At 37.9% G+C, this 26,537-nt stretch overlaps 1 protein-coding gene across 1 annotated transcript in view; it reads left to right on the top strand.

The window, feature by feature from the left end:
* Window positions 1-257: 257 nt before the first annotated feature.
* LOC103710616 (probable acyl-activating enzyme 16, chloroplastic) overlaps window positions 258-26,537 on the top strand; it is a 65,746-nt gene continuing 39,466 nt past the window's right edge. Inside the window, 3 exon segments of the mRNA XM_008796431.4 lie at window positions 258-750; window positions 6,964-7,155; window positions 18,339-18,453. Of these exon segments, the coding sequence (XP_008794653.4) occupies window positions 574-750; window positions 6,964-7,155; window positions 18,339-18,453 (484 nt within the window). The 5' untranslated portion in view covers window positions 258-573.

The following is a 26,537-nucleotide window of genomic DNA, read 5'->3' as shown; positions in this document are numbered from 1 at the left end:
AGAAGAAGAAGAAGAAGAAGAAAAACGAAACCTGCAGTTGGGGTAGCCCGCACTCACCATTCCCTTCTCCTCCGAAGAGACGACAGCCAAGTATCGAAAGTTCTCGAAGACCAAGGTAGTAGGATCCACTGCCATCTGTCACTCTCCAACCTTTTACGTGTGTGCACGCACGTGTGTGGGAAGCGGTCTACAGGCGACGCAGATTGGGGTAGCCCGTAGCCTCGCTCCAATGCCCATCCCTATCTCCATAATCCCTCTGTCGTTCCCTCATATGCGAGGTCTCGAAGCGCGAACGTTCCTGGAGACTTTCTTGGAGCCTGCGGGCCACTACGGGCTACGAAGTTGGGATCTTTGCGCGATAAACAGCGCTACCGGAAGGCCGGCTGCTCTCGTTGTTCTCTCCGCCAATCTTTTCTCCTATTCCTTGGTTCTCTTCACCCCTGCGGATCCCCCAACGCTTCTTGCCCCTCTCCTTTCATTTAAATCTCTCTCTCTCTCTCTTTCCTGCTTCTCTTTGATTCTTCTCGTCCATTTCTTGGTTTTTTTTTTTTTTTACGGTTTTGGGCGACGCAAATGGCGATTAGTTTCCATCCGAAGCCTGCTTTCTTGGGCAAAGATCGTCCACAAACCTTTGCGTTGCTTTGCTCTCGCCGGAGGATCAGCAGTTCGGGGATTTCTCGTCGACGGTTTAAATGTTTTCGGCTTCGGCCTTCCCGGGTTCGGGAAGTTAGGGTACTCTGCAACTTGGAGGTGGGCCTCTCGTTTTGAATTTTTCCTTTCCCCCCCTGTTCTCTATGGATACTTACAATGGATAGATACGCTTTCTTGAAATCTTTCAATACAACTGGATTTTCTTTTGATGTGTCTTGGCTGCTTCATTGGGTTGGGGGGATGTGGGGAAGACATTAAAAGATACTTTCTGCATTATTTATCTTGGAAAAGTTAAAAAAATTATGTGTTTTAGTCAGAATTGGTATGCTGTTAACAAGGAAACTTTATATGGATATTGTTATGTTATGGTTGAAGGAGAAGCATCTGTCTGAGAATAAAAATTTGTTGGATATCTTTGTAAAGTTAAAGTTACCCATATCTATCATCTGCGATTATTACTTAACATTATTCTCAAACTTAAGGACTTGGAAGAGTGTATGTGTGTGTGTGTGTGTCTCTCTCTCTCTCTATATATATATATATATATGTCAGTGTTATCTTAATAATTTAATCACTAATTGTGGCAACAAAATTGTTCCAACTGTTGCCCCAAGAAAAGGTTCACTGTCACGAGAAATAGTTGTTTCACTCTATTTAGCAAAATACTAGAACCCTTTAAGATTATCATAATTGTTTCGACTCAATGCTTTATTCTAAATAGCTTTGTTTAAGTTAGACTAGCACAAGGTTTTTAAAAGCCAAGATCTTGATATGGCGGCCAAAATAGAGATGAACTGGGATTTTGGTTTATCTTGGCTGGTTTGGAATGTGGAGGAAACTTGAAAGAATTGAGATTTTCCAATGTCTCGGCCAATATGATAAACCCGATATCAGGAAACTATATTTAGGCATTGATTTTGAAATTTATTGACTAAAAATCTATCTAAAGAAGTCAAAAGGGGATTGAAAAATATTTATCAATTGGTTTATATTGTATCAAGTTGTATTTTTGGATCTATCAATTAACACTGGCCAAGATAATAGGGGCAGAGATTTTTTATATGTCATATTGGGGGGCGCCCGGTACCAATACAAATGGAGACCTTAGCCAAGATATCAGCTAAGATGAAACTTGGACCAGTACTTTGTTACGATCAAGTCAATGTTGGTTAAATTTGACTATCTAGCAGGTTGGTGTCATCTGACCTGCATTATCTAATATGTTAACGACCCCTATGACCCCGTTGCATCTTTCAATCAATGTCTTAGAGAAGGAGAGTCAAAATGCATTTTAAAAGCCATGTCATATGCTTAAAGTGAACCTTAACAAATTTTCAAATTCAAACTAGAAAGCATGGTTGCTATGGTCTCAGCTTGTGGTTTTAAAACATTCATTTTATTCCTCATAGTTGTAGTCACAATGAAAAACAAGAAAATAGATAATATCTATGTTTATTAGAAAGGTAGTTTGGAAGGGGAAGATGAAAATGGAAGTTGACACTTGCAGAACTTGAGTTAGTTTGTTGAATAACAAAATAAATCTTTTGAAATCCCCTAGCACTGTCCTTAAGTTATCCAAGTACATTGACCTAGCATAGATCATTTCTCGAACGAGAAATTACACAAAGCTACCGCATAATGAAAACTACATGACCAAAGCTTGCTGGAACCAAGTTGGATCTTTGGGAGAGGGTCTAAACTTGCGATATATGGTTTTAAATTATCTAGATTTATTCATGCTCAGTTGTTCAAATGAACTAATTTTAATTTTTGGAGGCTTTTATATTTCAAAATTTTCTTTTTTAATCATTTAGATCAAGGTATGCTGTCTTGGTATCCGACCCCATGTCGGTAGCAATCAATTACCATGTCAGTATGCTCGGTACAAGGACCGATTGGATGTACTAACACTCGGTATGCTCTCTGTAGCACGTATCGATTCGGTACTGGTAGGGTACAGTACGGTTGATATGCACCGGTACCAACCGGCACGACATTCCTTGATCCTAATCTAATGCCTTAATTAGCAATAATCTCTTTTGAGTTGGTAGAAATTATGTGGCTCTCAACACTCTAAAAGTTGAAGTCAGTGATCAGGAAATGTTTGCTTTTAAAGGGTTAGTTATACAATTTTTCTTAGAAATCTTGTTTTCTCAAGAAAAGCTCAAAGATCGAAGCTGTTAATGTGGTCCCAAGATTCAAGAGTTATGGAGAACTACAAACCTACAAGACCAGAAACAAGAACCTGGTCTTAGATGCCAGAAGGCAGAAGCCTACTAGCCCAAGTCTCATTGCTTTTTCCTCTTTTGTTTAAAGTTTCCTTTCTTGTCCAAGTTTCTTATTGGTTCCATAATTAAAATATCAGCAATATGGAGCTTGCAGAGTTTCTTTTTTGCTTTCATATGAAGATACATCCTTATTGTATTTAGGACTTGTACTTCAACAACTGTAGTTGCACCTGAGTAGTTGTGCCTTTACATAAAGGGAGAACACCCCATATCATGCCCTAGACTGGCTTTCTACGTCAAGACTTATTACTGTCAGTTATTTGATTAGTTATAAGTTTGAGATAATATATCTGAAAAGTTTCTAATACCAGGATGGTAGAAAGAAATGAAAACAACCAAAAAACAGAGGACTGCTGATGCAAGACAACTATAGGGAACACTCCAATATGCAATGACACGGGTTAACTGATTTGAAACCCTAATTAATCAACTTGTACTGATAAAATTAATGGACAATAAATTAGATGCACACAGTAATTGATTAATAATAAAACACACAAACAAATATGAGAGCTGAACTAGAATGCCTGCAGTTTACTTTTCTAAAAGGAAAATAACAACAATGTGCTTTGAGATCAATCTCAGGTTTATTGCAAGAAGAGGGGCTAAGTTTTAGCAAACAAAATTTCAGGGTTTTGGGGATTTCGAAGGGGCTATATAGGAGATTAGACGGCTGTCTTGAAAAGCTACTGCTGCTAGAAACAGCCATAAGTAGGGCCAGCTGCAGGAGCAGGTCCAGTTGGTCCTGTGAGGAGGCTGACTGCTGTGTCTAGGGGATAGGGTGGCTGGAGAGTAGATCATATTTAAGAAAAAAACAGAAAGATCAAAGAAGAATAAAAGGGAGAGGAGAGAGGAGAAATAGTGAAAGATAGATGGAAACAAGAAGAAGACGAGGAGAGAATGCTCAAATATGCAATGCTTACAGGTTAATGCTGATTTTAGACCCTAGGTGATGAATTTTGTACTGGTAAAAGTAAAGGAATAGATATGAGATATTTTCAGAAATTGATCAATCATAAAGCACCCACATGAAGATAAAAAGGCTAAACAAGAATGCCTGCAGTTTTCTGTTTTAAAAGGAAAAGAACAACAAATTCTTTTCAGATCAATACCAAGTTTGTTGCAAGGGGAGGGGAGGATCTGCAATTTTGTTTTAACAAACAATTAATCAAGGTTTTGGGGTTTTTAGAAGGGGCTATATAGGAGATGAGATGGCTGCCTTGAAGGCCTGCAGCTGCTAGGAACGGCCACAGGCAGGGCCATCTGCGGCAACAGTTCCACAGCCTACGTGGTTGTGTAAGAATGCTAACTACTTCGGCTAGGGGAATGGGTGGTTAAAGAGTAGAATGTAATTAGGGAAAAGAGAAGCAGAATTAATGGGAGAGGAGACAAAGGAGAAATAGAAAAAGATAGATGCAAAGGAGAAGAAGATGGCAAGAGGACTACGTGAATGGATCTTGTACCAGTTTTGATGGTTTCCAAGGCCTCAAACCCCTTCATGCATCTTCCATCCAAGAGAATAAAGACGAGATGTGCCCACAAGGAGGAATTGGATAATACATTTGCTTTCTTGCAGACTTTTGAATTAAGAGAGCAGTGCAGCTTCGAAGATAGATTGTGCTAAGAAGTGGCTTCATCCTATGACTGATTGAGGCATAAGAACAATACACACCTTGAGAGGCACACATGTATGTTTACCAGCAAGTTCACACATGATGATATGTTTCCCTATAACATCATCCGTCTCTTTGGTACAGGGATCCTAACGTCAAGGAATGGCTACCTTCACGGAGCATCATGTCAATGATCAAATACTAGTTAGTTACGAGCACGATGAAGTTGTAAATCATGGATGGGTTTCCCAGCTAGGTATAATTCATGATAGTAAAGTGAAGATTGAGGCAAGTATTTAAATACCGATGTCCGTGGGCATGCTGGCCATCCGTTGGCAGGGCATGCACCATGCCGGCACAAGTGCTTTGCTGTGCGAAAATGATTAATTGAGAAAGAAATTAATACCTTTAATTAAAAATATTTTAAAAATAATTAGTTGGCATTCCTCCAACCTGTGCCATGTGCTAGTGCTGGCTCTTCATGATAATATATCCTTAGATTGATTTTTTTAAGATAAATAAAATTTCAAGCTCCAGTATGCAAATTTTGACTATTTCAATTCACGACCCAAGACAAACTTGATGGATACATACCTTTCTATCATATCCTTTTCAGGTCAAACTTTTTGGAAAGCTAATACTATATGTATGGATGTATTGAATAATTTCTGGTGCAAAGAATCAGCTCAATTTTTAAGCCTGGTACTAGAGTAGGCATTTGAGTTAGAGAGAAATAGAATAATGTTTTCTTTTATGCAAAGGAAAAGGGTTAGGTTTGGTTTGATTACTAACATGGTCGGTGATTGATTTATGTTCCATATGGTTTAGGACCTTTAGGTACCTTGCTCCAGTCATGTAAATAGGACCTTATGATTTAGTATGTATAATCATGAATAATTATTATGTTTGAGAGATCTAAATACCATCTTCTTTGATGTGCATATCAGGTCATGTACTTCACCTTCTTTTTCTCTCTTTACTAGTTTCTTTTTCAGTACTTTTCCCCACCACTTTATAGTCGTAGTATAATATGGGGCTACATTCGAATTATAAAAGAAATAAGTCCTTGGGAAGGATCCAAGCTTTTCATTACAAATAAACCATCCAACAAAGTCAAAGCACGGGTATCTGCCATGTAGGAGAGGTTACATCTGAGGATATTTCTACAGCTACATGTATGCCCAAAGGAAGTTATGTGTTATGCTTCTATTACATGTTACCTGACAAGTTTGCTCCTTTCCTGGAAAGTTATATGTGGACCATTTCTATGCTACATGTTTCTCCGAAAGCATATCAGTTATGGACATATGATTGAACATGTGATCCCTGTTAATATTGTTCATTGGTTTCAAGTAACCTCTTAGGCCTATCATTGATAACATTAATTTCTAAATAATGTAGCATTTTCCAAATTTTTTCACTGTTCTGGTTATTATGTGGAGACTGATAATATCTTTCTTTTAATAGATGCCGGCCTTTTTTTTTGTCCTCTCAATTTTCAAAGTTACTAGTAGGAACTTGGAACCTATCTTCCTTAGAGGATGTAATGGCAGCTCACCTGGTAATTACATATTATTCTGATGGACTTATTTCCAGCTCTTTTAGTGCAATATGCCGATCTGGCGACCAAGGTATAGCCCACGCGGATCTTATAACCCAGGGGAGTTGGGATGGGGTAGAGCCATTATGAATGAAAGTTCCTTGTTTTTTTAATCTATTAGATTCTTCATGCATCATTATGCTTGGTCATTAGTATAGAGTAAGTGCTTATGACCCTAAATCAAATATTCAATTGCTTGTATTCTAAACTATTGGAGAGGAAGGGTGCTTCAAATTTGTTGTTACAAATTGGTTCTATGTCTTCCTCTATTCTCATTCTTTATAAATTAAGTCCATACATTATTCTAGTTTTGGACTTTACACTAGGTTGACAGGATTCTATGTTAATTGTAACATAAAAAAAGCCTATTGTGCCTGCGCTCTTGAAGATTCATTTATTTCATAAATTTTATCAATGTGACTTTTAAATAACTGGTTTTACAGGTATTACAGAATAAAATCCACTAACTCCAAAAATGTTCTTAGTGAGAATATGACAGATCTGCTTCATAACCTCCTATTCTGTCAAGCCTTGACAACTCTCTGTTAGTCATATTAACTTCATGGCTTAATCTTTGAGCATGCTACTTGACTTTTCAATATTTAGACATTATTTCACCTTATATTGCAATTTCTGAATACAAATGCCATATTATCCTTATAAGAATTATGATAGTTTAGTTAAATGTCAAAGACATTGGCAACCTGGAGGTCATAAGTTTCAGTCCATTCTGCTAAAGACAATGAATGAAGTATTAGATGGCCATACTTGTACACTTTCATCTGATGGATGTTCATATTTTGCATTATAGCTAGAGCATCCAGTAAGAAGGAGGTGTTCCCCTTTTCTGGAAAGTGCTTTACTGCCTAGTGCGAATAATTTAACCTTGGATGAATGGAAGGCAGTTCCAGATATTTGGAAGTCAACAGCAGAAAAATATGGTGATCGGGTAGCATTGGTGGATCCTTATCATGAACCACCGTCAAAGTTAACTTACAAGCAGGTTAGATATATCTCTTTTCTTCAGTCATCAGAAAAGCTTCGTATCAATTATCTGTCTACCATAAACATATCTTCAATATTTCTACTCAAAACATCCCATGTATAACCTTCAGCTACTAGATGATAAAAATTAGGGATGCCCTGTAGATCCAAAATTCATTCAAATTAGATTTATTAATATCCATTCTTCAGTTTAAGTGATGCACGTGAATTCTCTCAGGTACACTATGTTATGCATGTACTTGGAATACAAAGATAGAAACAAGAGTGATTGCTTTCTTCCACAAATTTCTAAGGAGTGTCTTTCATTGAACTACATGGCTATTGTACAAGTCTCTTTTTTCTTTGTACTTGGAATAAAAAAATAGAAACAAGAGTGATTTCTTTCTTTTTGCCTTTTTTAAGTTGAGAGAAAGGGAGTGGGAAACCCACCCTGAATTTAGTTATCCAGGCTCAAACCTTCAATATGCACCCCCTAAGATTTGAACCTGGAACCTCTGACTCTTGAGTAGGGGGTGCTACCAGCGAGGCAGGCCCCAGTTCACATGGAACATGGTATTATAGCTACAATATGGTGGCATGGGGTGCAAACTTAGGAATCAAGTAAATTTTGTTTTGCACTTTTTTTTTGGTGTATAAATAAAGATCTTGTACTGCCGAAGCAGCCGAATTGCTTCTGAGACTTGTGAACTATGGACTTCTTGTTAGAGTGATTATAAATGTCTCTACTATTTAATGTATATAGATGCATTTACATACACATGCTTGACATTCACGGATACATAGAACACCCCCCACTCCGCAAAAAAAGAAACACACAAACAAAATGACGTTGGTAGGTGCATCATCTAGAAATGAGCTAAATGCCTATTGAGTCTTGGCATATTGCTGTGCATTGGTTTATGGATGAATTATAAAGATTAGACACCTAATAACATGCCCTACTGATTACCATGGTCTAGAATAAAGTCACTTCAATACTTCATCAGATCATGCAGATATGTGGATATTGTGATTTTGATAGAGTTTTTTTGTTTTTTTGGTGCTCAATTGATCTTTTGCATTAACTGGTTATGTTGATTAATTATATTTCACACGCTTATGTTGTAAGAGACCTACAATGTTAAATAAACTCCCTAAAGTCAATACATTTCGAGACATATCCTCCATATGAGAATGTACAAAATTCATTTCATGCTTCTATATCAATAGCTCAATTTGTTAGCAGAAAAGAATATCACAGAAATAACATGTTGGACTATCAATCTTTATTATAATGATGAACATACATCTATATTATATTTTTATCTCATCAAAACTCTTTAAGAAATCACTGTAACTAGATTCTAGTAATCTAAATCATCCTCCTAATGTATCTTTATGTTTTCCTTTATTATGTAGTCAATTGGTTGTTGAAAATCTCCCATATTGTCCTCAACAATCACAAACAAAGAATGCTCAACCGGCTCGTACCGGCCAGTTCAGCCCGTATCGAACCGGTTCGGTCTCTGACTGGTCCGGTTCGGCGTTAAAAAATGGTACTGGCCCGTACCGGCTAGGCTTTTTTTTTTTTGTCTTTTGGATGCGTGAACCAGGCCGAACCAGTGGTACCGGTTCAGTACCGGTTCGAACCGTCCCGAACCGGTTCGGTGGCTGATCGATACACCTATCGGTACCGGTTTGGCGATCCTTGATCATAAGCACCCAAATCGCAGTGTAACCTCTTATCTTGTACTACAAAGCTTGGACATTGATATCTTGATGGTTGAAATATAGTACACATGGATCCCTCAAGTCAGGGCACATGCCATCATCACATTGTGAACATGGCTTATCTTGGTTATGTGATTTTAAGCTAACGTGCTTTCAAATTAGTTTACATGCCTGAATGATGATGGAGTCTTCTTCAATACCTAAAAATAGTTATCACCATCTTGTGGCTGTAATATGTGGGGCTGTCAAATGAGTGAATCACCCAAATGCATCCCTAGCCATAATTTCTAGGAATAGAGATCTAGAACCTCAGTTCTTTCATTGTTGTTCATGATGAACCTTTGCATTTCCAACAAAGTATCTGCAAATCATAGGTATCTGATACCATAATAGGAATCACATGCTTATATGCATAAACAAACATAGCATTTGAAATAGACTATATCTCATATAAGGTTAAAGAAAATAGCTTGTACATAAAACCATGATATAGTCATATAGTGTCACCTACTCTAATACTAATATATGCGTACATTCTTAGGCACATGTTCGCATATGTTTGGACTATAAAGCAGAGTACAAACCAACGTTCACAGTACTGGTATTGTGATCCATGCCAGTCATATACTAGGTTGATATGGTATGTTACTGTATCGATACATGGTACACCTGACCATACCGGTCAGGTACCGATACCCCAAAATGCAAGTTGTATTTTCTTTTTTTCTTTTAAAGTTTTTCTAAGGTGATCGAACTCAAATCTAGGGTTCTTTCTATATCTTTCTTTTTAATTAACAATGGGTTTCAAGATTACATCTCAATGTTGAATGCATGGTACGCCGTACCCAGGGGCGGCCCAATGCGTTTGGGGGCCTAAGGCGAACTCAGTAAGAGGGGCCTTTTTTTTTTAATTATGAAAATTTTTTAATAAGTGCAATGAAACCCAAAGACCTCAATCTGTGATCAAAAAAGTCAAATCTTTGAAGAAACTCATCAGGAGTAAGCAACAAAAATTGCAAGCAAAAATTGCTTGTTGGAACTTGGAAGTGCCCAATATGGTGTGGCTACATCCAGCAACTATGACTCCTTTGTCCGCCTGTTGATAGACTTCATAGTGAAGAGGCTCGAAGTCATCATGATGCAGAAAAGGTTTAGCCAGCTGGGTGGCCTTCAACACGATAGGGAGGTGAGGCCATTGGTCAATTATTTCTCTGAGATGTAGAGACCTGTGCGAGACAAATTTGCCCGGCCCTAGCTCTCTCAGATGACAACCATTCTAAACTTTGAAAGGATGTCTAAGAGTTTGGACTTCTGGGGAGAGAATGACTTAAAAAAACAGAGCCAGCCTCAACTCAATCCAAAGCATGATTAAAAGCGTGAAGAACCCCAAAACTCTCCAGAAAAAACCAGATACAGAAAAAAAGATTCAATCTTTATCATATGAACGCCAAAAAGAAGAACAAAAAGATAACCCTGAATGTCAAAAACAAGGTATGAGAACTAAATGCTCTTACTGACCTCAAATGAAACTATTCTCTCCTTCAGAGGCCCCTGCCCCCAGGTATCTCATTCCTCCAAATCTAATATATTTGAGAGAAGACAGAGAAAGAAAGCATTAAAAAAATTAGATGAGTGATGAGTGATGACTGATGTCTCACGTCGCCCCAAAGCTAGTTAAAAAGTGAGGTCCCGTGGACGGTGGACTTCGGCATACGAACCTTAAGTTCTTGCCTATTAGCCGGAGGACGGTGGTTGGTGGACGGTGGACAGCTCGCCGCTAACGAGAACGGCGAGGAGCGGAGCTGCGGAGGACGACGAGGAGCCGGGAACGGCGAGAAGCGGAGGCCGGAGGAGCCAAGGAGAGCTGGACTGCTGGAGTCTGGAGTCTGGACTCTGGAGAGGAGGTCCAGTTGTCCAGACTCTGGTGTCCGGACTCCGGAACAGGGGCGGCTGGCGGGCAGCGGCGAGGAGGCGAGGAGCCGAGGCGGATTAGAGCGGAGGCCGGAGGGCGAGGAGCCGAGGAGAGTAGAGAGGAGGTCCGGACTCCGATCTCCGGACTCCGGAGCAGGGGCGGCCGGCGGCCCAAGAACCGAAGAAGCGCCCGTCGATGGTCGAGTTATCAAGAAACTGGAGAAGAATTGGAGTTTGGTGGTGGGGGGAGAGTCGGAGAGGACTGAATCACTGCCGAAAAGGTTCAGAAAATAAAAAAAACACTGGGAGACAACTGAGAAGAGGAGGGGGAAGAGAACTCAGAGAAGAGAAAGTGGGGGAGGAAATGTCCGTTGGTTGTCTTTGTCGTAGGCTTGTAGCTCACGGTTCACCTCAGTCACCGACTCGCCTATAGGCTATAGCCATAGCTTGTCTCGCTGTTCGAGTGTCCGGCGACGGGAACCCACTGTAGCGGCGGCGTTGCAGGCAGATGTGAAAGCTATAGGCCTGTAGCTATGCAGTAGTGCAGGTGCCAAAACGGGGCCTTCTTTCAATCAGGGGCCTTAGGCGACCGCCTCAGTCGCCTAAGGCTCGAGCCGGCACTGGCCGTACCGTACCGAAACGGACGGTGCCATACCGTTTTGGTACCGGTGGCGTATCGACACTTGGTATGCCAAAAAAATTGGGTACCGTACCGTACCGACACTATGCTAGTATGGCATTGGTACAGGATCCGGTACCGAGACAACGAACTTTGGTTGAATGCATGGTTCGCTGTACTGGCCTGAACCGGGCGGTATGGGATGTACCGTACCGGTTTGGGATCGGTATGGATGGCATACCGGCATTCGGTACGCCAAAGGAACTCCGTATCGTGCCGTACTGACATAGTGCTAGTGTGGTATCAGTGCGTGGTCCGGTACCTAGACGGCGAACTTTGGTTGAACATGTGGAAATAGAGGAAACACACAAAAATATAAGGAAATGCAAACTGATTGCTCCTCTCCTTTCCATATAGGATTGAACCAAATTAAGGGATATAGAGCATTGATCCTTAAGAATGAACTATACTACCCAAGAATGTAGCAGGCTTATGGAAATGGCAAAATTGCAACATGCTAGCCAAGAAACCTAGCAACCTAATGAACCTAGGAATGCGAAGTCTTTGGAGAAATGAGAGCTGCCATATATGGAACCTAGCATTGCTGCCTTTGTAGATATGAGAGCTGCCATATATAGCTATAGGGAGCTTTAGAAGGAAATTCAAATCATGGGCTATCATTGGAATGAAACTTGTGCTATCAAAGGAAAATAGAAACAGAAATAGATTGAGGGAAGTTTATTTAAATTCTTCCTTATTTTGATACTTATTTCTATTCTCAAGCCGGAGTCCAAGGCAATTAGCTTTGAGAAGGAAACAAATCCATCTTTGCACCAATTGTATGCAACACTCTAGCTACAAATCAAATCATAAGGAGAGACAATCATGCTCTCAAAATCATTGAGATTGGGCAACTGAGATCAGATTGAATCTTCAGTCCTGTAGTACTAGGGCAAACCGGTAGGTGCTGGTTGGTATAGCCCGAAACTAGGTAGAACCAGCAATTCCTCCTTGTTTGGCCCCTCTGCTATTTTGAAACTCTGTACAATCCCAGTTTGGGCCTAGAATAGTACAGTACGGGGTGCATCATTCGGTTCGTGATGGTAAGGCAAACATTGTACAAACCTCAAGACATGAAGTTTAAGCATCGTGGACTTTTCCCTATATATATATATATATGAAGGAATTCAAGAAATAAAAATTTTTTGGGAAATTGCTTAAACACCCTCTCAAGTTTAGCTTAGTTTCACTCTGTACCTTTGATTTTAAAAAGTTGCAAACTCGTCCTTGAAGTTTAGTAAGTGGTTCATGTAGTCTCGAGCTTCATTGGCACCTACTTGTGAGGAGTCCGTCAACTTGGACAATTTTGCCCTTAACAATGTTAATTATTTTCTTTTTGAGGATGTCTTAAAGAAAAACCCTAATCTATTCTGCCCCCTCTGTTCCACTTTACCCCCTCCATTCCACTCTGCCCCCTTCAGGACTCTCTCCTGTGTTTCCGTTCGAAGCCTTCCTCGTCAATCGCCGTGCCTTCCCATCAATCGTTGTACCTTCCCATCTCCTAGCCCCATCCTTTTTCCTTTATGCTCGCCTATCCCATAAGCCTCACCCTCCGTTGTGCCTCCCCGTTCTCTATCCCCTTGCGTCCTCTGTGAATTATCTTCGGCTCCTTCTCTGGCCTCCACGAAGGATTGAATTCAAAGGTTAGGAAGGTAAGTTCTTGCCCTTAATTTCTCTATTTTGGAATATTGTATCTACCATCTAAAGTCATTATTCTACGCAGTGTAGAAAGGCTTTTAGTATTGCTCTCTAAGATCAGATTACTAAGAAAATATGTCTTTAACTGATTCAAAATTTAGGATCTGATTAGGATCCTTATCCGATTAAAACAAATGTTTGTGAAAGGGTTGTTGCAATGGCTGTTGTAGTGGAGGCCAAAGATTCTCCTAGATTGTTAGATTCTCTCATTGAGAACATAAACATTGTTAGATTGTCCCCATATTGCAGTACTCTTAAAAATTATGTTGCATGATTGTGGCTCAATGTGTTAAATACGCATTTGTGCATTGAGAACCTCTATTATTGTCCCTCTTGCGTTTACAATGCATTTATGTACATTCGTATTCCAACCATTCTTCAAGTTATGGTCTCTCTCTAATTGGATGTTCCTATTCATACCAGGCTTAAGTCCTAGTCTCTCTCTTTCCAATTTCGAACCAACAGCTATTCTGGCAAAGAATATCATCACTCATTTCCAACTTAAGTCCTAATCTCCCTCTACTTACCAATTTTCAATCAAATCCTATTCCGACAATGAATAAGCTTTACTCCGCCCTAGTGTATAAATTAAGACCCTTGCCATTGTCTTGTTCTCATGGTCGTAAATGCATGGTCATAATCACCCAACTCTAAACCTTACAAAAGAGTTCTCCTAAACTCTTCTTTTTTTGTTCTGCTTCTATTAGACTACAACATAAGAAAGAGGTATAGAAAGGCAGCTCTCACCATTGACTGCCTACCAGAGGACCTCCTTGTCGAGGTCATCGCACATGTCGCCTCGGCATCCACGACTCCAATTCGCGGTATCATTAGCTTGAGAAAATCATGCAAGAAATTCTACAAGGCATCAAAGGCGAGGAAGGTTGCACAGTGCTCGTCGGTCGACAAAGAATGGATGCTGCATTGGTGGAATAAGTAGGGATACTTTGCTTTGCTTCGGAGCTGCGCAAGGAGTGGTAATATGCAAGCCAGCTACATCCTTGGATTGCTAAGTCATTGCCCTCTAATTGCATTTCTAATATCATTACGTTAGTTATCTTAAATAGAAATGGATAAACTGGGATATGTTCTATTTCAATAAACAACCTAGAAAGGCCCATTAATTCGTATCCACTAGCTGAGATGTCACGTGTGGTTTAGTCCCAAGTCACGCATGGGTCAAACAATGGATATTTTGTGTTTCTTATTTTAGATTTAGCGGCAGATCCCACTATGCACCTCTATGAAGTTGATGCATGTATCACTTCGCATTGAAGTTACTATCGAGGCTCATGGAGTATATTTAATGTATAAAACCAGCAAAAGTGATTATATAACCACAAATAACTTGTCAAAAATTGGGTAGATTTTGAATCCTGCTAGTGGAAATTGTCTGTTAGAAGACTCACCACTGCCTCTTTGTCCTTAATTTGGATTCTTTAGATGCTGAAGTATGGTTTTATCATGACATCTGCAAAACTGTGTTGTTATGCATTAGGAATCATGTTCTCTAAGAAGTTTTTCTCTAAGCAATGATTAGTTAATATATTATCATTAGTTACTTTCTGTATTATTTACTTGATAATCTTGTTGTGGACATAGTTTGATTGTTCTTTTTTCTCTTGGTTTTTCTTTAGGAACTAGTTTACAACCAAAGGGACATGAACTTAGGACTACGCTATCTTAAGATGGCAATGGCTGGTGGTCATTGTGCTGCGGCCTATTCGATTGGTATCATCTTCTTTCGGGACCCTACTACAAGGTACCTTGGTATGGAACTATTAAATGGGCTTACTGCAATCGAAGTTTTCGATACCTCTGGGATCCCTAAGTCTAAAAGGTCTACCAACCACCACATCATTAGCTGCCGGAGAAAGACAACATGTGTTTTAAGGAAAATCACTATGGTGAAGTGGCCCTTGGAGCGAAGTTTGCCATGCAAAAATCAGTTTTGTGGAAGCGTTAAAAAGATTGGAAACATGAACGAATTGTGGGATGAGGAAGGAATGCTTAGGAGCTTCTGCAGTCAATTGTGCAGGTGGACACTTAAGTACAATAAGTTTTTTGAGGAGATATAAAGTTATAGAAGATTGCAAAGTTGTAGAAGTTTTTTGAGTACGATAATTGGTTCAATATGTTACTCTATCCTAAATTTCTATTTATAAGCTTTTCACAAGTAGCCAGAAACCTTTCATAATTCTAATTTCTTCCCTCTATCTATCATTTCTTCAGTACTAAGGCTGCTTTAGGCCCTTAGTGGTAACTTAGTGTCCTCTTTTTGATGGAATCTAGATTAATCCTCCAGTTTTAAGATATTAATAATATACATATGGTGTGAGGAATACAAGTTGCTCAAGACATTTGTATTAATTTCAGGGAGACCATAGGTTATCATACATATATAACTTGTTATTTATTCTTGTTATTGCATTAATTTCTATTCATAAGCTTTTCACAAGCAGCTAGAAACCTTTCATAAATTCTAATTTCTTCCCTCTATCTATCATTTCTTTAGTACTAAGGCTGCCTAAGGCCTTAGTGGTAACTTAGTGTCCTCTTTTCTATGGAATCCAGGTTAATCCTCTAGTTTTAAGATATTAGCAATATACCTACGGTGTGAGGAATACAAGTTGACCAAGACTTCTGCATTAATTTCAGGAAGATCATAGGTTATCATGCATGTATAACTTGTTATTCTTGCTATTGTTGTCTCTATATATCTTAGCTTATTCAAAGAATACATGAAGTGCACCTTCACTTGCCCACAGTGTTAGAAGTATGCCCTAGAAGCCAACGTGGCTGACGCATATTTGTAATCTGGAGCACAAATTTGTAATTTGACTCTTATTAATAAATAAGATTGGACAATTTGTTTTTCATTAATGTTTTGTATGTGTCCATGAATCGTCCAAGAAATTAATAGATGATGACACATATTCTCAAAGGAGTTGAGAATTTGAGGCATGTGTCATTAGGGATTAATTTCTAAATGCTCCTGATCGATGGATCCATCACGAGGGACGGTGATCGATCCGCTGAGATTAGTGCACAGATCATTTAGTCAGATGGACGAGTCTCGAGTCCACGGTGTAGAGACACTGGAGTGATTATGCAAGTACTTGTTAGAGAACAAAGTACTGAGAATGACCAAAGGTAGTAATCACATGAATGTCTATCCACTCGTCAGTGACTACTTATGCTGCAGTTGTATGACTGGTCCTTTGACCTGCGATACCTCAGCTATTCACTATGAGGTTGCTGTAGTTTGACGAGCATGTGAACTTGGGCCCTAGCCATTCGGGTCCTTATAGTGCGGATTGGCTACAGTAGGTTCATTTTGGAATAGAGTTGCATCTAGATGGGATCTATCGACCTTGATAGATTAGGAGTGATCCTATGTGATTTATGAGACTGAGTTCGATAAATTTCTGGCCAGGTATTTTGGAAAAAGAGTTTTCCATATCTCGAACTAGAAGTCATATAAATTTGACATATGACAGACGATGGGGTTTGACGAGATATCCATAACCTCCGTCACATCGGGATCCATGATAGAGGGACTGTATCATACGCTAACTGCACCTGGAGGTTCAGACATTCCATTCTGCTGGGTTGCCACCATATACTGCTAGGTGTCACTAGTGGATTGTGAGACTCGAAGGCATTCACTTGGTGATCAGTGAATCCTGAGAGTAGAACTGAAATCGTTTCAGTCCACTGAAAGAAATTTCAGTGATATTGAGATGGAGATCTCAATATGTCTCATTACCAGTCAGAATAGAACCTACGGGGTCACACACATAGAGGATTTAATTAGTCAGACTATCATAATTGTGATTTGGAATCACAATAGAAATCAATAATCAATATGATTGGTGATTGAATTAACCCACTAAGTATTAGTAAGTTAATGAAAGAAGAATTAAGTGGAATTGATTGCAATTGGATTGCAATTGGGCTGATTTAATGAGCCAAATCAAATTGGGTTCGACCCAAATTGATTTAGGTTCATGATTGGGTCAATTTGATTAAACCAAGGTTTGTGCGGATTTTAAAGACCACATGTCGTCGTAGGATGAATATGATTTAAGTCATGTTCACACTATGCGAACTTTAAAGTCCACATGGCGTCGTAGGATGCATGCTCCCAAATCAATTAATTCTCCTAATGAGATTAGGAATCCTAATGTGATTAGAAAATTAATCAGTTGATTAAGTGGACACATGTCATGCATCTATGAGCACAAGGATTGGACACTTGGCATTAATCCAAGGATGGGTTATAGTCCCATACTCCTAATAAGATTAGGAGAGGCCCTAAACCCAATCTATAAAAGGGTAGCAAGGGAGATATTATGAATTAATTCTCTCCTCTTCCTCTCCACGCCTCCTCTTCTTTCTTCCTCCTTCTCCACGGCAGCAAGGGGTCTTCATCCTCCTCTTCTTCCACGGTAGCAAGGCAAGGAAGATCCACGTGTAAAGTTCCTCCTTCCTCTTCCTCCATCGCGAGCAAGGTTGAAGAAGAAAGGTTCTTCATCAAGAAGGTAAGTTGCAGATTCTTATTCCAACTTATGATAGTCATGAGAGGTCTTTGCAAGGAGCTAGCACTCCGGTAAGACCCATTCTCAGATGATTAGATCCTCGTGTGGATACCTGTAGAGGCCGGACAATTGTACGGCTCAAACAGGAACCTAGAATAGATCATCAGGCTGCGGTGTTCTACACCTGCAGAATTTTTGAAGATGAGATCTTCAAATCTAATAACTTCTGATTTTGTTTCAGTTTTATAAATCTTAATCAACCCTCCTCAGATCCTAATCTCTCCTTCCTAATGAGTTCAAAGATCTTCTGGATTTGGATCCAGAAAAAATTTTGAATCTACGATCCGAGGCATGTTCATACGATGAACGACGTCCCGTTCGAATTCCGTTGCGAACGTCGCATCGAACAGGGCGTAACTCAGCACACAGCACAGAACTTATTTTCTAGTTTTGCTGAACAGTGATCAAGTGGAAAATTCAGATAGCATTTACTTAGATTACTTTCCAGTAGAAGCATGCTTGCAATGTGGATATCTTTTATTTAATAATGTGAACACTTTTGAGTTCTGACAAATAAGTGGCTTATAAGATCTTGTGGATGTTTTTAACTTTTCAAATTCCTCACTGTTCCTCTAAGGGCAGCTTGAGCAAGAAATTTTGAACTTTGCTGAGGGTTTAAGGGTTCTTGGAGTAATCCCAGATGAGAAGCTGGCACTTTTTGCTGACAATTCTTGTAGGTGGCTGATTGCAGATCAAGGTACAATGCATGTTCATGCTGATGCTCATTCTTTTACTACTTTGCTTCAAGAGTCGTGGTACTGATGGTTGAGGTTATATATGTTGATCTTTTCATGAATTTTATATTTGTTCCCTGACAAGCAGTGATTGAGCTATATTGCGCGAGGAGATTGCTTAGAACAATTATTTCTTTTTTAACAACGAGAAATAACACTTTCTTTATTAGTACCCATTAAAAATGAGTTGAAACTTAAAGGAATAAAGTTTGGAACTCTTTGGTTGGTTCAGTTTAAGCAAACATCCGACTCATCTTCTAATTTCATGCTAAATGCAAGTTTTGCCTAGTCCACCATAGGTCCATAACCATCATAAAAAAGGAAGTTTGAGTATTTGATAATCTACTTTCTTGATGCTTTTAATTTAAAGCTGAAAAAATTACGTACTCTATGATTTTTCTTATAGTCTCCCACCATAATTCACAAAAATGAATATAAAAAGTCTTTATGTTTATAACATTCTGTACTCAAATAGTTAATTTAAGCTAAAGAAATTAAGAAAGAGGGTAAAGGATCAAGTTCTTATGTCTCATTGGAAACGTCGACAATCCATGGTTCAAATTTTTTTTTTTTTGGCGTGTCGGCGTGTCACTACATATTGCCGTGAGTATGCTCGGAATAGTCCCCGTACAAAATACGTTGTAGTGCCGATGGCACATGCTCCAAGGCCCCCCATGTGACGGCTCCAGAATGATGTGCTGCGAAGGAGGCGACTCAGTCCACCGCACTGTTTGTCTCTCTATGGTTCAATCTCTTATAGGAAATATAATGCTAAATTAAGTTGTATATTGAAGAGCATGCATCATAAACTCTGCTAGGAGCATTCTATCAGTGCTAAACTGCAATATTGGAGAAACCTAAGGCAGGCAGCTATATGCTCTCCTTAAATTAAGTTGTTTCCATAGCAGTCCTGGATCAGATTTCAATCTTGTTGCCTGTGGCTCATAGCACTCCATGCTATTCCATGAGGAGCACCTCTGGTATCATTTTCTGGTTTTAGTTTAAGAACACAATGTTCACGAGAGAAACAAATCATGCTAGTGTCGAAAGAAAATGCATCCTAGTGTTTGGAAAGATGATGCCTGCAGAAACTTAGACCTTAAGGATAATCCTAAAGCTGTTATGGAGGGAGCAAAATTTGGGTCACAGAAAAACCTCCTTTTGCTTTCTTTTATTTCCTTTGATTTTTCCTTTTTTCCTGAAGTCCTGTTAGAATTGCCCACCCTCATCCTGAAAGATCCATTCCAAGGTTCAAGTTTTTCTGGTTACTTGGGCCTAAAGAGTACTCAAAAAATTTTGATAAGAAAAGAAAAATGTGAGTTAGATGTTAGAAGGATGACCGAGGCGGTTTCTAGGATGGAATCTGGAAGGAGCTTCAATTTTGTGGCTCAGAGGACCCTGCTTTTTGGAGAACAGGCATTGGGATATCTCATGGATGCAAAAACATGTAGTATTATACACACAGAGAAGAGCTTTTAGCACGCCAAACCATTCATTCTATGGAGGCATGAGATGGGCCTGTATGTACATATTAATTCTCTGAAGGAGTCACATGCATATACTCTTTTCACCGAACAAAATAATGGAGTACATGATCTTATTTGTGAGTTGAGTGAAATATATGACGTGGATGCTTGGGTATGTGCTCCATCACATACTTCTTCGGCTTGGAGTTAAACTGATATCGTGATGACTGATGACTGATTAATCTTGACAATGAATATTTATTTTCACGATCTTATCCATTGTTATGAAGTTTTATGTGCTATCTTGATCAATAAAAAATTACACTAAAGTCATTTTATTTTGGGATATATTGTTGAACATTGAATTGATTTGGAAAATAAAAAATTGTGAATATTAAGTACATATATTAAAATACTCGCTCATATATCATAAAACTTTTATCCATGCAAAGAGTTCCGTTTATAGAAATATTTGTTTTTCTTAGTTATACAAATATTTAGAAAGATTCAGGGCTTGTATTAGTGCGCTACAACATATTTTGCAACTATTTGGTTCAATAAGTTACGGATTTTTCCATTTCCCCCATATCTTCCTTAAATGTACTGTTAGTTCAGTTAATGATAAAAAATGCAACATCTGTTTTAAAGTCCAGTCTACAAGTCAAGCTGTTCCACATGGGTAGTTTATAACATACTAACATACTAACATACCAGTCTGTCTTTGTTGTTTATGCAATCAATTCGTGAAATGTTGATGTATCTCAATTCAGGTGATCTTCATTTTTTTTGGAAGTCCATCACGAAAGGTAATTACTTATCGTGTGGTCTTGTTTAAAACTCACATTTTTTGCAACAACAATTCGGCTACTATAGGAAATCCATAGTTCCAAGTTGGCATGTTAGAATAATATAGTTAAGGATATTTGGGCTGTATGTGGTGTTTTTATAATAGAGTTGCAGGTGGATATGCAGATCCGAAGATAAGCTTTACCTAATCTGATCTTGTCATGACTCAAGCTCGAAGTTAAAACTTGTAAGTGGGGTATCAGATATGGATTCCACTTGAGGCCTGAACTTCAATTTGTCAGGTGTGGATCTCACAAAATTAGGCATTATTTGCGTGGACCCGAATATCGACCTTGACCTGGATGCGATCCGCCAAGTTATTGGGTTGAATCTGGATCTAAAACTTAAAGCTGAAGGCAGTATTGGGTCGGATCTGGGTCAAGCTAGACCTAGAGTCAGCCTTATCCAACTCACCTGCAATCGTCGTAATTTATAATAAGCTGACTTTATCTAAATTGTGTATGGGAACACGTTTATGTGAATGGTTTGGCTTTGATTTAGATTATCAAGTGAGAGGTGTGTTTTGATGACTAAAGAAATTGGTCTACTTTTGTTGTACTATACTTTTTAATCTTTTATTTAGATATTTTTTAATGTGAGGTCTAGTGTCCTATTTCGAGTAGGATTGGTATGCAAAGATCCTATCATAGGTGTATAATGGTCAAGAAATTCCTTTGTTCACTAGGCTTTTTCATCTTGTGCAGTTTTTGGTGTCTTTCTATAGGGTTCTATGGGAATCCCATTTTTCGATTTCAGGTATGGTCTTGGCCATCCATATGGAGATTGATTACTTGGTTATATAAAGCATCCTAAATTACTTGTAAAACAATTCATTAAGAGGCTACATACAGACTCTTTTGCTGGCCACTAAATGTGATTGTTTAAATGAATAAAAAGTTCTCTTGGGCCAAGTTTGGCTACCTCTTATGTCCCCTTTCTGTTTTTTGTTTCCTTTTTCTTTCCCTCTAATCTCTTCCTTGTTTTTCCCCTGATCTCTGTTATATCTCTTGGCTTCTTTTCTTCTTTCTCTGTTAAATTGCAGTAGATCTCTTGTGTTCCTTTTTCTTAAATTCTAAAATATATTTTGAAATCTAAATTTTTGTTTTAAGTTTTCTAGGATCAATGTTTGGTTGCCTTAGAAGTTAAAACTCTAAGGCTTTTCCATTAGTAGCATTACTTTTTTTATAAATTTTAAAACATATTCTTATCTTTGTAACTTAATTAATTGGTGAATTTATCTCTCTGTCTTGTTTCCTATAATAAGGCAAGGCAATGTTTTCATCAAAACCTCAACTCTTCTTGATCTTAAGATCAATCTAGGACTTTACAAGCCAATCTCAGGGGTCTTGCATCAAGTTACCTTCTTGCTTTTTCCTAGTGATATCAAAATTGGGAAATTTTGCTATCCCCCCTCCCTACAGTGACATGGCATGTTAAACTTGTTTCATGTATCTTTCTCAACTGAGATGTGCGCTCTCCCACTGCTCTACCTTACATATACCATAGACCCCTTGGTCATTTGATCGGATGGTTAGCTTTGAAGCCTGCCTTGCCCTCTATTTCATCTTGCTTCTTTCTTTTGTTTGAAGGAAGCACCCACCTTGGGAGAACAAAGTGACACAAGAGGGGAGAAAAAGAAAGGCTGACTCAATCTAGTGATTGGACGGGTGCAAACTATTCTAAATATCTCATTGACTTGCTTTTGAATCCAACTAGGCTATAAAATAGAGGAAAAAGGAAAGAAAGGCAATGAAAGAAATATTGGAAGAGGAAAGGATAGGACTGGAAGCTCACTTTTTTTGTTTCTCCACCTTCAAGTGTCACTCTTTTGTTCTCCTCTTTTTCCCCTTTCTCTATTTTCTTTTCTTTATCTTCTTTTTCTCTCATCTACTTGAGCTAGGTTTTGTTCTCTTTTCCCCACTTCTCAACAGGGCAAAAGAAAGACAACATCCGAAGCACTATGTTATCCCCTCCTTTAGAAAAAATGCTTAGGACATTCACTCTCCTTGTTTAGAACTGACCATCCACTCTCTCCCCACTTCCTCTCTTTCTTGCCCTTTTTCCTTTCCACAATTATTTTTCTAATGGTTTTACCATGTGGTCATGTGGTTGCCTTCTGACTAATATCTGGCATGTTTCTATGATCTTTGTGTAGCATAATAAAATAATTTTTACATTTTGTTCTCTAGTATTGTTTCGTGCACATGCATTGAAAACTTTTTTTTTAAATTTTCTTTTTTAACAATAAAATGCTAATGATGGAGCTGGCAAAGGAAAAGAAAAATATGATAATTCAAATGATGGACCTTTTTAGAAATTTGTTGAGAAAAAGTGAGCTATAATTGGGTGGTGGAAATTGCACATTTTTGTGCAATTTTTGTAAAGGGTTTTTTTTTTTGAAGGAATATATCAAGTTACAGGCCATCATTTAGAACTTCCAGATTATGATGATGAGTTAGCCAACTTCAAAAAATACAATGACACGGCTAAAACAAAGAAAACATTGAACAAAGTCCAAAGTGGGTTCAAGACAAATCGTTACCAAACTCTGAAGAATATTGGGAAGAAAAGAAGTGGGGATAACACTCTAAATATTTTACAGAAGATCAGATTGACTCTTTGATTGCTCGTTCTTTTTGTGCCAATGTCTTGTCATGTATTTTAATCCGATCACCTTATTTTAGAGATATTATCAAGCATGTATGGGACAATTTCTGGAGGGTGTACACTCCACCAACACATGATAGGCTTCGGACCACAATTCTACAAGCCAAGAAATCTAAAATAAAGTTGCTCTTCAAAGCAATCGAACAACCATGGATTCACAAGGGAGTGCAAATTGTTAGTGATGGGATTGATTCAAATAGAAAGCAGAGCTTGGTTAATTTCATGGGAGCATTTGAAAATATGCCGGAGTTCTTGAAAGCAATAGATGCAACTAGGGTTCACCGAACCAGTATCGAAGGTTTTACTGGCTGTCGACTAATTCGGCATGATACGGGTTTGTATCGTGCTGTTCTGGGGTGTAATGAAAATAGGAAGAGGGAGGGAGAAGGATAGAAGAAGAGGGGGAGGGAGGGAGGAAGGGGGATGGCCGAAGGTTAAACCCTAACCCCGATCTTAGTGGACGTACTAAAAGTAGGGAGAGGGAGGGGAAGAGGGAGAAAAAGATAGAAGAAGAGAGAGGGAGAGAGGGAATGAGAGGGGGAGGGAGGAAGGGGGATGGTCGAAGGCTAAACCCTAACCCTAACCCTAGCGGCGCCCGAGAGAGAGGGAGGGAATGCACGCGCGTGCGAGAGAGAGTGCAGGAGCGAGGGGAGGGCTGAGGGCTAAATCTTAACTCTAACCCTAACCCTAACCCTAGTGGAGTAAGTGAGAGAGGGGTGATGCGATTCGATAGAATTCGATCCGTATCTCAAGATTCTTCACTGCGGTCTAGTGGATCCAACCGCATCAAGGGGGGGAGGCTATCGGTGATGGTCAAGGGGGGAGCGAGCAGCATTTGGTAGCGAAAGTCTCAAACCTTTGAAAGTTGAAACCCTTGAAAGAGGGGTCGTTGCTTGCAAACCATCACAAGCGGGAGGGGGGAGAGGGTTTATAATCAAACCAGGTTTGGGGAGGTGGTTTTATAATCGTACCAGGGTTGGGAGGGGTATTAAAATCGAACCAAGGGTGGGGAGGTGGTTTTATAACCGAACTGACCCCACTTATTGAACTATTTTGACTTGGCATCGGTTTGGTTCGGTATGGGCCAAACTTTCGTGTTCGGGTCAGTTTGGCATTCATTTGATGCAACCAATAAAATAAAGGTGTCCCAGTGCATGAGGCTCTCACCATTATAGGTTTGGGGAGGGTTAGATGTACACAACCTTACCTAATCTTACCTATTTCCATATTTCGAACCTAGGTCATAATGGAGCAACCTTATCATTGTGCAGCCCACCCTCTTGCAACCAATTGAATAAAGAATGTGGAATATCCAACTGGGTTGTTCATTGAGGCATCATTGAAGTTGAGCATTCAGATGTTATAAAATTGATTAGGAATAATGTGGTGGTGTGTTGGATGGCCAGTGTGAGAGTTGAAGCAAATTATTTAATTGTCTTTTGGACACCTTGTGTTTTGCATTTTCTCAATTTGACATTGAAAACTATTTTTGCATCAGGCCAAGGCTTAAGTGAAAGGTTTGAACGATTTGAATGGGTTGCTCAAGTTGCCGAGTATGTGAAAATGATTAGAAATTTTGTAGGCAATCATAGTTTTGGTAACGACTTAGGCCCCATTTGGTAAAGCTTTTGGAGGACCAGAAAGTACTTTTTGGTTCTTCAAAAGTACTTTTAGATGATATAGTAACATTTGGTAAAAAATCAGAAAGCCATTTTGGCTTTGCTAGAAAACTGAAAAGGTCTACTTAGAAAAAGCTCTATTTTAGAGCTTCTCCCCAAAAGTGCTTTCTGATCAATATCGGAAAACTATTTTGATTTTAATTAAATTTTTTTAATAACCAAAAGGCCCACCAAAAAATTTCATGATTGCATCTTATATCATATCATAATATATTATTATACTATAAATATAATATAATATAATAGAATATAATCTAATGTAATAATAAATTAACAATATATTATGTTGCATTATATTATATTATTATATTATAACAGTATACTATATTATATTATTGCAGTAATACATAATTATAATATATCATATTCTTATATTTTATTAAAAGCATAATATAACATATTATTACAATCATAATTTTACATTATTATTATAATACTAATAGTTACATTATGATAATATACGATATTATTATAATAATAATATTGTAATATATGATTAAGAATATAAAAGATAATATATTAGATTATATTAGATTATATTATATTCTATTATATGATTATATTATAATAATATTATATTACTATTAAATATATAATAATATAATAACAATAATATAATATAATCTGTTATTGGATTAGATTCTAATTCATTATATTATATTATTTGCTGTATCATATTACAATATTATTATATTATATTATATTATATATTATGTTATAATTATAACAATATTATATTATATTGTAGTAATATTGTACTGATAATAATAATAATAATACTAATAGTAACAATACTAATAATAGTAATAGTACTAATAACAGTAATAGTACTAATAACAGTAATAATACTAATAAGAGTAATAATATTAATAATGATAAGAATATTGAAAATGGTAACAATACTAATAATAGTAATAATACTAATCATAGTAATACTACTAATAATAGTAATAATAGTAATAATTCTAAAATAGTAGTAATACTAAAAATAGAAATAATACTAATAATAGCAGTACTAATAATAGTAATAATACTAATAATAGTAATAATACTAATAATAGTAACAATACTAAAAATAGTAACAATACTAATAATAGAAACAATACTAATAATAGTAATAGTACAAAAATAGCAACAATACTAAAGATAGCAATAATACTAAAGATAACAACAATACTAAAGATAGCGACAATACTAATGATAGCAACAATACTAATGATGGCAACAATACTAAACATATTAACAATACTAAACATAGCAATGATACTAATAATTGCAATAATACTAATAATAGCAATTGTACTAATAATAGTAATACTACTAAAATAGTAATGGGACTAATAATAGTAATGATACTACAAAAGTAATAATACTAATAATACTAACAAT

The sequence above is a fragment of the Phoenix dactylifera genome, chromosome 7, assembly GCF_009389715.1.
Source record: "Phoenix dactylifera cultivar Barhee BC4 chromosome 7, palm_55x_up_171113_PBpolish2nd_filt_p, whole genome shotgun sequence".
In the NCBI taxonomy this organism is placed as follows: Eukaryota; Viridiplantae; Streptophyta; class Magnoliopsida; order Arecales; family Arecaceae; genus Phoenix; species Phoenix dactylifera.
The sequence above is the reverse complement of the archived record's forward strand: the minus strand, read 5'-3'. Positions and strand labels throughout refer to the sequence as shown.